Below are 13,678 nucleotides of genomic sequence, written 5' to 3'. Positions count from 1 at the left end.
CAACCCACTCATGTCCTTTCCGGCGAGGATTCCCACCTCCTGAGGTCATGGGGAACCCCCAGTGATATTATCAAATATATAATTTCAAGTAAATACGTCATTGCAAGTTGTAAATCAACTCCATCTTGGAGTCTAAACACACGGGCATTGTCTCACATTCCAGCCACACCTGCAGACATAACTTGTTTTCACTCAGGTGTTTTTTTTTTCTTTCTTAAACCTGTTGGACGAGTTATGATAATGTTGACTGTGATACCCCCAGGCTGGCTGGATCCACCAGTGACTCTTGGCATCATCCAAAGTATATATAAGGTGGAGGTCACACGTGGGGAGTCAGTCCCCTGGACCACCTGCTGTTATGGAGGTACACACATCTCTCTTCCTACTCCTACTGGTTGCCTTTGTCGCTGTCACCGCTGACAGCAAAGGTAAGAATGTCCTAATTTTCATTTATAATCAAAGAAGAAGAATAACTGAAGTGCGAGAGGAACATGACACTCTCAGCTGACCTGGTCTATGTATGGCTGGCTATCATCTCTCAAAAGAAGTTAACATTGACAATGTCTGTTTGCTTCATCATATTACTATGACATACCATCACGACCCATTACCCTGGCAGTGTACATGTAACACAGGACTCCAGTATGTTACCCTGGCAGTGTACATGTAACACAGTACTCCAGTATGTTACCCTGGCAATGTACATGTAACACAGGACTCCAGTATGTTACCCTGGCAGTGTACATGTAACACAGGACTCCAGTATGTTACCCTGGCAGTGTACATGTAACACAGTACTCCAGTATGTTACCCTGGCAGTGTACATGTTCCATAGTAATCCAGCATGTTACCCTGGCAGTGTACATGTAACACAATACTCCAGCATGTTACCCTGGCAGTGTACTTGTAACACAATACTCCAGCATGTTACCCTGGCAGTGTACATGTAACACAGTACTCCAGTATGTTACCCTGGCAGTGTACATGTAACACAGTACTCCAGTATGTTACCCTGGCAGTGTACATGTTCCATAGTAATCCAGCATGTTACCCTGGCAGTGTACATGTAACACAGTACTCCAGTATGTTACCCTGGCAGTGTACATGTAACACAGTACTCCAGTATGTTACCCTGGCAGTGTACATGTAACACAGGACTCCAGTATGTTACCCTGGCAGTGTACATGTAACACAGTACTCCAGTATGTTACCCTGGCAATGTACATGTAACACAGGACTCCAGCATGTTACCCTGGCAGTGTACATGTTCCATAGTAATCCAGCATGTTACCCTGGCAGTGTACATGTAACACAGTACTCCAGTATGTTACCCTGGCAGTGTACATGTAACACAGGACTCCAGCATGTTACCCTGGCAGTGTACATGTTCCATAGTAATCCAGCATGTTACCCTGGCAGTGTACATGTAACACAGTACTCCAGTATGTTACCCTGGCAGTGTACATGTAACACAGTACTCCACCATGTTACCCAGGCAGTGTACATGTAACACAGTACTCCACCATGTTACCCAGGCAGTGTACATGTTCCATAGTAATCCAGTATGTTACCCTGGCAGTGTACATGTAACACAGTACTCCAGTATGTTACCTTGGCAGTGTACATGTAACACAGGACTCCAGTATGTTACCCTGGCAGTGTACATGTAACACAGTACTCCACCATGTTACCCTGGCAGTGTACATGTAACACAGTACTCCACCATGTTACCCTGGCAGTGTACATGTAACACAGTACTCCACCATGTTACCCTGGCAGTGTACATGTAACACAGGACTCCAGCATGTTACCCTGGCAGTGTACATGTAACACAGTACTCCAGTATGTTACCCTGGCAGTGTACATGTAACACAGTACTCCAGTATGTTACCCTGGCAGTGTACATGTAACACAGTACTCCAGCATGTTACCTTGGCAGTGTACATGTAACACAGTACTCCACCATGTTACCCAGGCAGTGTACATGTTCCATAGTAATCCAACAGTTTATTTGTTACCCTGGCAGTGTACATGTTCCACAGTAATCCAACAGTTTATTTGTTACCCTGGCAATGTACATATTCCATAGTAATCCTCCAGTTTATTTATTACCCTGGCAGTGTACATGTTCATCGTAATCCAACAGTTTATTTGTTACCCTGGCAGTGTACATGTTCATCGTAATCCAACAGTTTATTTGTTACCCTGGCAGTGTACATGTTCCGTAGTAATCCAACAGTTTATTTGTTACCCTGGCAGTGTACATGTTCCATAGTAATCCAACAGTTTATTTGTTACCCTGGAAGTGTACATGTTCCATAGTAATCCAACAGTTTATTTGTTACCCTGGCAGTGTACATGTTCCACAGTAATCCAACAGTTTATTTGTTACCCTCGCAGTGTACATGTTCATCGTAATATAACAGTTTATTTTTACCCAGGCAGTGTACATGTTCCATAGTAATCCAACAGTTTATTTATTACCCTGGCAGTGTACATGTTCCACAGTAATCCAGCAGTGTATTTGTTAACCTGATAGTGAACATGTTCCATAGTAATCTAACAAAGTATTTGTTACCCCAGAACACTGGTACAGGGCAGTGTTGACCTTCTCATTAACTAGAGACAAAATATTGCCTGTGGGATCAATAACGGTCAAATAGCAGCTCTCCTTAAGTTTTATGTTACAAGTGTGCAGTATAATTGCCCCTCCCACCACCCTGTTACATGTGGCCATTGTAATGTCCCTCTCCCACTCCCTGTTACAGGCAGGCAGTATTAACGCAAGCAGTAGTAACAAGCCTCCCCTATGCCCCTCGCTATCTTCCAGGTGGACAGCAGGTGGTGGAGCCAGAACCACGAACAGCACGATGCCCAGAGATCAAATACCGAGGCTCTGATATCTGCCCTACCACACAGCATGAGTGTACCAGAGACGAGTGCAGTTCTGATCAGGCCTGCTGCTACGATGGCTGTCGATTCTACTGTGCAGGTAATATATGGTTCTGTGATGGCTGCCACATCTAAGATGAAGTTGACGTATGGTGCTAAAACAGCAGTCGCTTCTCCTGTGCATGTGGCATATGGTGCTACAATGGCTGTTGCCTGTACCATGTAGGTAACGTATTGTGCTACTATGGTTGTCAGTTCTTCTGTGCAGGTTATGTATGTTGCTGTGATGACTGCTCTGCTGTACAGGTGACTTATGATTTTACAGTAGCCGTTGCTTCTACGTGGCAGGTAATGTCGTGAAATGGCTATCACTTCAGCTGTGCAAGTATCATACATTGTTACAATGGCTGTCACTTATGCTGTGCAGGTGATGTATGATGCTGCAATGGCTTCATTTCTACTGCAATAATTCAAGTCTTGCAGCACCTCTGACCCCATAAGATCCAGAACATGAAGAAAACCCCATGGCCCATCTTGCATATATATATACCATCACAGGATGACCAATTGTGACCTTTGTAGCCTTTATGATATCATGATGTGAGAGGTCTCAGGTGTGAAACATTTGTCATAACATAAGATATTGTAATGTCAGGCTAGGCCTGAGCCTCCCTAAGGTGTCGTGTGATATTCTTTAAGTAGGTTAGCCCTCCCCTAAGATATCACGGCAAAATTTAAGTGTCATGACCTTCCGGCAGATCTGCGGCCAGTGTGTCCAGTATTCTGCCGTCAGCCACGCGAGTCAAGAGAACAGGTGTGTGGCAGTGATGGCCGTACCTACCGCAGTCTGTGTCTGTTGGAGAAGACTGCATGCGAGACTGGTGTGACCATTACCAAGGAGAGTGATGGTCCTTGTGGTAAGTCTCCTTCTTCTACCTTACCCATCCCAATAGAACCTCAGACTCAAACATATCCTTTTCCCAAGGATGCCACTTACAGGAGACCCCTCCCTTGATACTCTAGCCGCAGCTATCTCTCCGCTATTTTTATCACGCTCAGCATTATATTAAATATTATTATTATTATTGGTATTATTTTTTATTTTGCTTTGTCGCTGTCTCCCGCGTTATTGAGGTAACTTAATGTAACTCTTAATGTAACCCTTTTCCTGACAGCTTCTGAGAAGTGTGGCCAGTGTGGTGAACAGCAGCAGCAGCAGCAGCAACAGCAACTGCAATATGCAGATGACTTAGTCTGTGGGTCAGATGGAGTGACATATACTTCTGTGTGTGACCTCAAACGCACAGCATGTATCATGGGAGAGGATATCTCCATTGGAAATCAAGGCCCTTGTCGTGAGTAAATTTTGAGTAGGCCAGAGGAGGGGGCCATCTCATAGAATAGATTATCAGTGATGTAGGGTCTTGATCACAAACTGATATAATTGAAATACACTCAATGTAGTGAGTAATTTATTAATGGTAGATTTTAAGAGTGGATCACTGCTTCACCTGTGCACTAGGCATCGTGAACCAGGGCTGGTAAACTGAAGATAATGTCGTCTTTATATATTATTTGGTGACGCCATTATGAGGAGAAGGACGAGTTTTTTCTGAGAAGATGAGATGTGTGCTGACTGGCATGTATACTACTCAAGGGAAACCGTGGAAACTGTGATTTCGGGGCTTTAGTTTTAGGAAATTATACATGACAGTCATAGAATGGACGTAAACAAGTGAGGCCATTCTTTGATGGTTCCTGATGATAACTTGTTGTGACAGGAAATGGTGACATATGAAAAAGGAAATATATACCTTTACTTCTCAGCCGTAGAAACCCCAGCTGCTGGATTCATGCAGTTTGGGAAGGTGACTACATTCACTGATGGTTCCATAGGTCATAAAGTGTGATAATGTTGAGATTGTGTCATTATGGAGTGAGAACAGGACAATTAAGGTGTAGGGGTTCGAGATTTTTTAATGCTGAAGTTGCATCTTATGCATGAAGTGTCTGAGGTATGTTGAATGAGTGTTTGTATTATTGTGGAGATGGTCAGTGCTTAGAGCACAGACAAGGAAGGTAAATTTTACGTGAGTGATGCTTGTGTTTTCAAATGGATGTGTGTCTCATGAAGCAGAATAGGCCATTGTGTAGTGATTATCAAGCATGTTTAGTTTATACTGTACTGTGTTTGTCGGGGAAGAGGAATGTTAGGGTATAAGTTGTTGAAGAGTGAGGCAGAGCTGAGGTTTTTCATTGTTCTTGTGTTTACATTGCATTATTTCCTAAGTGAAACATTCTCATTTTTCTGTTAGATAAACAAATACTATAATTCATCATATTTCCTATTATTCTAAACATAACAGTATTTTACACTCTTGCACATTATACAAAAGTACACCCTTTTCTTTGGCAAAATACTTCATATACCATTTATCAGTGTCATATTCCACACCAAGATTTTGGAAATAAACCACTGTCAAACTTATTAGCCTTTATCCCCCTATGAACATTTCCTTCATACATGGGTACCATCTTAAAGCCACTACTACTTCTGAAGAGATGGTCAGTAGTGGCGATGGATTGTTGTACCTGTTGGATGGTAAGGCATGGTATTGCTTAAGGTGTGGCACATACCAGAAATTGATGCTGCTGTATGACTCTTCAGGAAGATATATTCTTTATAGTTACCATATTTAGTTCAGGAAGATATATTCTTTATGATTATCAAATTTATTGCAAAGATGATTAAATTTACTAGTTATGTAGTTGATAGTGAGAGAAGTTCAACTTTTTAAAAGCAAATTTACAGTTTACAGTGATAGATCCTAATAGTTTAAAATTTGCAGTGATAAGAAGATATTAGGAATTGCCTTCTCTTCCATGCTTATAGGCTACTGGACCTAAATTTCTAAGAGGATTGTACTAACTGGAATTGTTTTTGGCAAGTAGAGGTACTATACCAACACATATCCATAGCTTCTTCCCCAGATATGCCAGCACATTCTCATAGCACCTTCACCCAAGAGATCATAATCATCATATGTCCTCCCATTGCCCTTGAGATAGTGGAATCTTTGAAAATGTAACTAAAACTCTTGTGTTTCCTCCTAGCCATAGTCATGTGTGGCATTCATTGTGAAAACCCGGGTGGTCCAGTCTGTGGGTCAGACTACAGAACATACAGCTCCAGTTGTCATCTTCTTGATGCTCAGTGCTCTGAACCTGGACTAACATTGCTCTATGATGGACGCTGCAGTAAGTTACTCTCTTTCTTTGTTTAACTTCACATGTAATAAAATTCTTTGAAAGAGTGATTAACGGACAGATATTAGAACATTTGGTCAAGCTGTATAAATGAATGCCAGTATGTATTTTTCCTATGAAAATGTATGCTGACCCAGTTATTCGCTCTTTAAGATGACATGTGGATGCTTTTTTTTCTTGATTTTGCTGATATTTTAGAATATAAACTACAGAATTTTTTAGAGAAGGTAGCAAAGCATGATTTTAATTGTAAGGAAGGAAATCTGATTAAAGAGTTTCTGAGTAACATAGTTCAAAGTGCTCTTGTAGCAATTTCGTAGATTTGGTAGATGTTCTCTTTCAGATACTACAAAGAACATTGCTAGTCTGAATGTTCTTTATGATTATCATTTAAGCAAATGAATTATTGGACAAGTGAAAATATATAGGTCTGTGAAGCCTGGGGGAGCTATGGCTTCAGTGCATTACACATGACAGCTAGAAACTGAGTGTGAACATATGTGGCCTTTTTTTTTGTCTGTTTTCCTGGCGCTACCTTGCTGAAGCGGGGGGGTGGCGATGCAGTTTCCTATGGGGCGAGATGTGTGTGTATATGTATGTATATGTTGATATGTCACTACCCTGCCAGACAGGAAATAATGTTGCCACCCCTTCAGTGCCATGAAACTTAATTTTTGCAAATAATCTGTGATGTGGAACCTTATGGAAAGCTTTTCGAAACTCTAGATAGATCACATCAACTGCTTTGCTCTCACCATACATGTTGATTGTAGCAAAAGAAATCCAGGAAATGTGTCAGTCATGAGCAATTTCAATGAAAACCATGCTGAGAGTTGTTTATTAAGAAGTGGTCCTTTAACTGGTTTACAATTCTATCTTGAGTGATTGTTTCCGTAAGCTTTTCAACTACTGACATTAAGCTAATAGTATGATGATTTCTGGGCAGTGACTTTGTACCCTTCATAGATAATATCGATGTTACATTGGCAAACTTCCATTTATGTGGAACTTTTCCTGTAGCATGTGAATTATGGAAAATGGAAGTCAAGGGCTTAATTATCTCATTTTTCACCTCTTTAATTGTACTCAGATAATACTTATCTGGACCTTCTACTTCTTTTTGATCTATTTGTTGCTGAAAGTATGTCATCAGCTTTTATGTCAGTTTGTTGAAGAACTTTTCCTCCTTCTTGCAGGTATGGAGGTGGGCTGATGTCTCTTTCATGCAGGTGTAGAGGTGGTCTGATCCCTCGATCATGCAGGTGTGAAGATGGTCTAATGCCTTCCTCTTACAGGTGTGGAGATGTCTGATGCCTCATATGGTACTCAAGACTTACATATTTTAATGTTACCTATAATCATCTTGAAGTTGCTAATGAGTTTCTACCTCAGGGTTGGAACTGACTGGGCAGCCCCTACTCTGCCCTAAGCCTGGCCCAACCACCTTGCCAGCTAAGGGTGCCTACTGTGGGGACTCCTGCAGCACGGACGAAGACTGTACTGGGAATAAGAAGTGTTGCTCTGGCTCCTGTGGGAAGCAGTGTGTCATACCATATTTCAGTAAGTCAAGTCTCCACTTGTTGTGATGGAATTAAAGTGCCCTCTCACATTCATATACCCACCTGAAATTTGCCATTTTTTATTTTTTTATTAAAGTACTGAGTGGGAGATTGTTAGGTAGTCTGTAGGGGTGGTACATCCACATTCAACATGTCTTTTAACCAACATTGTCTTTACCCTTGACCCATAGGACAGCATTCTAGCTCTAATTATTGCAGAATTATAATTAAGACCCATATAATACTTTTATCTTGTTCATATTTTGCAATACATGATATAGTTGTTGCATCCTATTGAGAAGTTTAACTACTTCCTTCCTATATCACACCATCTCCCAGCTTTGTCTTACCATACCTGACCATTTCTTCTGTGATCCACAGAGTCTAGTCGTCTGGAGGGTTGTCCGATCCCATGTCAGGGTAAGATTGAACCTGTGTGTGGTTCGGATGGCTTCACATACCCCAACCAGTGTCGTCTCGACTCTGTGAACGAATGTGGAGCAAACCGTGTCTACACTGTGTCCAAGGGGGCCTGCAAATAATCAGTCTGATTGGTCTATCAAAGCAGCATTGTTACAAAGTGAAATGATTAGCTGAAATTTCATGGTCTAAAGTAGCTTCAAAATATATGCTAATTAATCTCTTGGATGACAACTCTTGGTGAAAAATTCCAAAGGGTCTCATCACATTTCATCATTCAAGATGAAGAAACCTTGAATGATTATTTTAGTGATGTATTTCCACAAAGCTGTGATGACTCAGCTATGAATGACATTCACTCGTAACATATATGTGAAAGGTTCTTCATCCATAATGTCTGCTTGTTCCTTCATATGAAACTGAAGAAACTGATTAATACTTCTTGTAAACCCTTCATAATGATTCCATGGCTTCTATTTGCCAGTGTCCAACTTTTCTGATGCATATTCCTTTTTTCATTCCTGACCTTGTCCCTCCCTGTAGCCATCTTCCTCCTGTTTTAGACTGTTTTTAATCTTTTATTTCCCAAGCATGTTTGCATATGATCAGTGTGCATATATCTCAATTAAGATCTCATTTCAACCTTTACCATCAGACAAATTTATGGTAAAATTTTATGCCTTTCATGATCTCCACTTGTTCTTTCCATACACCAATGAATGTCATTCTTCACATCCCTCCTAACTCATTTATTGTTTAGTTTTTTATATTCCATTCCAACACTGATTGGTTTCTTATTTCAAAGAAAGACTTGTTATTGACATTGATACATCCATCTGGAACTCGGACAATTTTCTTCATGTCCTATGGTCACTTCCATCTCTCTTGTCCATTTATCTGTCTAATTACTTGCGTGCTTATATTTTTGGTATGTTTGCTTGTGTAGGCTGCAGGTTCATGCACAGCAGAACACTTAAGTAAATTACTATATGAATTAAGATCACCTAAACTCATGCAAGGAGCTCAAGATATGATTGGGGTAAAAGAGTAATGCACAATATGGCTTGTATAGGATATGACAGAATAACAAAGATGTTGATAATATCATACTGAAAAGTTATTTAATGCAGTTGATAAATTTCACTTTAAATGTAACTGATGAAATTTTGATTGCAAGAGCAGTCATTAAGCAGACCTGAGTTAGAACACTTGAACATATAAAGTAATATGGGATTCAATAATGTTTTGATTTTTTCATTGTTTTGCCAAATATATCAGCTTACAAATTACTATAGCATTATCATTTCATCCTTGCTCACCAGTGACACTTCATGTTTTCCACATTCATTCACTCTTGATCTCCATTACCCACTTTTGTGAGGTATTGCAGGGATAGAGGAAGAAAGGCTGCATGTGCTTCCATACAGTCTTTTGCTGTGGTGCAATGCACTGAAACCACAGCTCCCTATCCACAACCAGGCACAAAAGAACTTTCCATGGTTTCACCCGGCCCCTGCACATTCCCTTGCTCAGTCTACTAGTAGCACATCGACCCCTGTATACCATATCGTTTCATTTCACTCTATCCCGTGCATGCCTTCCGTACTACTGTATGTTCAGGACCCGATCACTCAAAATCTTTTTCATTCCATAGTTTCATATGCAATTTTGTCTCCCCTTCTCCCTAAGGAAAATTATAATATATCATGATGTGAATTAGCCATCAACACCTACTTATGATTCATGTATCTCTGACTTGTTCCTACATTCCATGAATGACATTTGACTTATCACTATAAGTCATATTATACCATAAACAGCATTTCACTGTCCATAGGTCATACCTTCATTCTCAAGGCTGTATAATCAGGCTTGAAGAGTCATACTGTCATGATCATGTGTTGAACACAATGGCAGATGACCTGTTTCAGCTCAGTCTATTAAAGGAACCCTTTGGTTGACCAGCTGCAAAGGCTAAACATCCATGTGTGCTGTGAGCCAGCTGGTTTATGTTTCTGAAATTCGAACTTTGGTGGGCCCTTTTGGTGGGTGGGTTGTGTCTACGCCTTCACTGGGAGTTTAGTAGAGGCAAATTAAATATATGTAAGTTTGCCACATATAATTGATTATGCTTTGAGTTAGGCAGTGAAGTGCTAAAAGGAACTGTCATTGTTTACTAACAATGTTTAATGCAACAAATAACTATCACAGATAATTTTCTAAATGACAAACATCACATCTGAAGTTACCAATAAACATCACAAATGAAAAATATCTTAACACTGATAACCATATAAAGCTATTGCTTATAACTTGCTAATAGGTCTATTGCATAAATATACATTTCTGACACAAGATGATATTACAGAATAGTAATAAAACACATGATGAACTACAATATTATTGTTATACTAAACATTTAAGGCTACAATAGGTTTACTGAGGGAGACGGAAGTATCCTAACACATCATGGTACATTAAACTAGGCTATGTAAGTACATTATGCACAACTAGGTAACATTTGGTCGTCAATATGGCAGTATGTACTTCCGAGGTATATTCTAGTTATATTTAATTACATAAGCCTCTGTGTCCAATGATTAATTGACATGTGTAAGGAAACACAAAATTGAATGACATGGCTCTCCTTACATACAAGTTAGGTTAGGTTAGGTTAGGTTAGGGTAATGTAGATTATGTAACCATATTATGTCAGCTGTTTAGATAGTTTTAATCATTCTATTCAGCCATAAATTGTACACATGGTAAGATAAAGGTTCCATGGCACATATACATCTGGCAATGATAAGCTGGAGGAAGTTAAGTTTTGGAAGCTTTTTATTTTCTTATTTGACTAAACTAGTGTTCAACTAGAATTGCACTAACATGTTTGACACTAAACCTTCCAATAATGCCAGATAATTAGCGGTAATGATCGTTAGATAGTTCACCTTAGAAAATATATAAATTGTATCTACTAATGATCTATATCTTCTTATATCATTAAACATAATTAATGTATTCTATAGATCAAGTTGAAACCTTTTTACATCAACAAAAACTGAAAAAGTAATGATTTGAATAAACATTTTGTACCGTATCCCTCAACTTAGTGTTCATATTGACGTGTGTGTTTGATCTAATGGCAGACACAATAATTTGGACAGAAAAAAATGTTTAGTCTCAAATAGAAGGCCAGAAGACCAATATAAAGGTGATATAGAAGAAGAAAAGTCACTCAATATATTAGATGTTGAGTGTCAGTTCATGAGGCAGGACTGGTAAGTGGGCACCATGTATTTGATGTTGATATAAGCATCTCGGCCGCCATGTCTTTCTAATATCTCTAACGTCTCTTGAATCAGGTCTCCCAGGTTCTCTCTGCGCTGCTGTGAATAATCTATCTCATCGCCAGAGTTAACTGTCCAGAGAAAAAGAGTTAGACGATGTCAGTAGCTGAAGAAAATAACTTACCTTTGGTCAACATTGACTAGGCTATGAGGGACGCCCTCCATCTTTGTCGTTAATAATTGATGATTTATGTGATTATCAGACAATATCTGGCATTTTAGTAGATAGTAGACCAACTGGTCTATAAGTCCAGCTTACCATTCTTGTGTTTGAAGAGGTTTAATGTAGGCAAGATTTGCCTGTAGTAAGGGACGAGAGATTCTCCCACCAGGGGCGCTGACATGACCAATTCCTGTAATACCTTAAGCACTGTACAGATGACCCGGCCATCCCGTGTGTTCAGTGCGCCTGCGCACGAGGAAATAAAGGCAGACAGTAGGAATTATATACATGTGTATATATGTATGTATATGTCCGTGTATGTATACGTTGAGATGTATAAGTATTTGTGTGTTTGCGTGTGTGTGGACGTGTATGTGTATACATGTGTATGTGTGTATATATATGTATATGTCCGTGTATGTATGTATACGTTAAGATGTATAAGTATTTGTATGTTTGTGTGTGTGTGGACGTGTATGTGTATACATGTGTATGTGTGTATATATATGTATATGTCCGTGTATGTATGTATACGTTGAGATGTATAGGTATGTATGTGTGCTGTGTGTGTGGACATGTATGTATATACATGTGTATGTGGGTGGGTTGGGCCATGCTTTCGTCTGTTTCCTGGCGCTACCTCGCTAACGTGGGAGACAACGACAAAGTATAATAGTGAAAATAAGTAACTAGTAAAGTAATAAATTAAGACGTTATGCAAGCCTTGGTCAGCGTCACCAGTTAGACTGTATATAAGGCAAAATTATGTCCATATCTCGCACTAAAGACCATATTTGGTCTATATTTCGCAGGAAAAACCATTTTATGGCCTTTGTCATGTACAACTCCAGAGTGGAGTCCCACAAGGCTGGTACCTGTCTCCCTAACATTATGTTATGATATATACATGAGATATATACCTTCACCAACACAGTATAATGAGTATATTATGCATGTTGATGATATAACGCGTTGGTATATTGTGCAATAAGACCCCAGAGCCACATATTTGACCATATTAGTAAGGTGACCCTAGACACCTGCTGGACCACGACCCCATGGCAATCAAATGGACCAGATATTATGTAAACAATCATGTGTTCAAGGACTGTTTCTATGGTTTTAGTAAACCCCAGTTGATTCTGGTAGTATTATACAGCGGTACTTAGTGACAAGCACTAGGATACAGTTCCTTTTATCAAGGAATAAACGATTGAAACAAAACAAAAATTAATTAAGGAAAGTGTTCCGCAAAGTTTGGCGCGTCATAATGTTTGCGTTAGTTAGACTAATTGCTCATTATCTGCTTGTTAGAACCACAGGTAACCCTATGGGGTAAACAAGGGAGAAGGTAAATATGTACGGGAAGCATACATGATAACAGGTAGGTGTTATCTTTAACCCCGGGGTGGGTGGGTGTCGTGTTGTCATGGCCATTAAATGAAGCGGATGTTTGGTGGCAGATTACTACCATACTAAAATTACGCCAAACTTGCCGCTAAATTTTGAATTTATGGATGATATACAAAATGTAAACATTATGATCTTAAACTTACTTTATGTACGATATAGCAAAGTGATAATACACCGAAATGTAAAAAAAAAGTATTTACGAGGAGTAGAGAGATAAAAAGAAAAAAGATATTGATTTTTCGTAGATTTCGAAGGGCCTATTGTAAGCAGCTACACCTTACCTCCCCAGACCTGGTACGTAACACCCCGGCGGATACTTACTCTTGATGGGGAGAATAAGCTGGGGAATAACGGGGAGAATCTTATCTCCCCCTCGGGCCAGGAGGTCGCGAATGCCAGCTCTGCTGAAGAAGTCGTAGGGATGCGTCGTCTCCCGCAGACCATCGAAGAAAAGTGGGAGAAAGTGATGGTAGTCCAGTTTCTCCACTTCCACCTGACACACACAAGATAACACGACTTAAGTACGACTCAAAGTAAACATTTAACAAATGACTGTCTATTATTAGTTCAAGTTATAAATATTACTATGGCTTTATTAATGTATTTATGCTTTT

At 39.7% G+C, this 13,678-nt stretch overlaps 2 protein-coding genes across 7 annotated transcripts in view; one reads left to right on the top strand and one right to left on the bottom strand.

Moving 5' to 3' along the window:
- The window catches only part of LOC139767506 (parkin coregulated gene protein homolog), a 64,775-nt gene that overhangs the window by 2,836 nt on the left and 48,261 nt on the right, over positions 1–13,678 (bottom strand). For 5 of the 6 annotated variants that reach the window (XM_071696939.1, XM_071696934.1, XM_071696938.1 and 2 more), the window contains 3 exons: positions 13,386–13,557; positions 11,748–11,897; positions 10,305–11,559 (listed from right to left, as the gene is read on the bottom strand). In XM_071696939.1, the coding sequence (XP_071553040.1) occupies positions 11,399–11,559; positions 11,748–11,897; positions 13,386–13,557 (483 nt within the window). In that variant the 3' untranslated portion in view covers positions 10,305–11,398. Of the gene's footprint in view, positions 1–10,304; positions 11,560–11,747; positions 11,898–13,385; positions 13,558–13,678 lie in introns of those variants that run through there. The other variant, XM_071696940.1, reaches the window with a different exon arrangement.
- On the top strand, positions 272–9,428 carry LOC139767505 (agrin-like). Its single transcript, XM_071696933.1, has 7 exons — positions 272–428; positions 2,831–2,992; positions 3,651–3,809; positions 4,068–4,247; positions 6,007–6,150; positions 7,552–7,719; positions 8,100–9,428. The coding sequence occupies exons 1-7, from the start codon at positions 359–361 to the stop codon at positions 8,258–8,260; spliced, it is 1,044 nt and encodes a 347-aa protein (XP_071553034.1). The 5' UTR covers positions 272–358; the 3' UTR covers positions 8,261–9,428.

This window comes from Panulirus ornatus, chromosome 61, assembly GCF_036320965.1.
Source record: "Panulirus ornatus isolate Po-2019 chromosome 61, ASM3632096v1, whole genome shotgun sequence".
Lineage (NCBI taxonomy): Eukaryota > Metazoa > Arthropoda > Malacostraca > Decapoda > Palinuridae > Panulirus > Panulirus ornatus.
The sequence above is the reverse complement of the archived record's forward strand: the minus strand, read 5'-3'. Positions and strand labels throughout refer to the sequence as shown.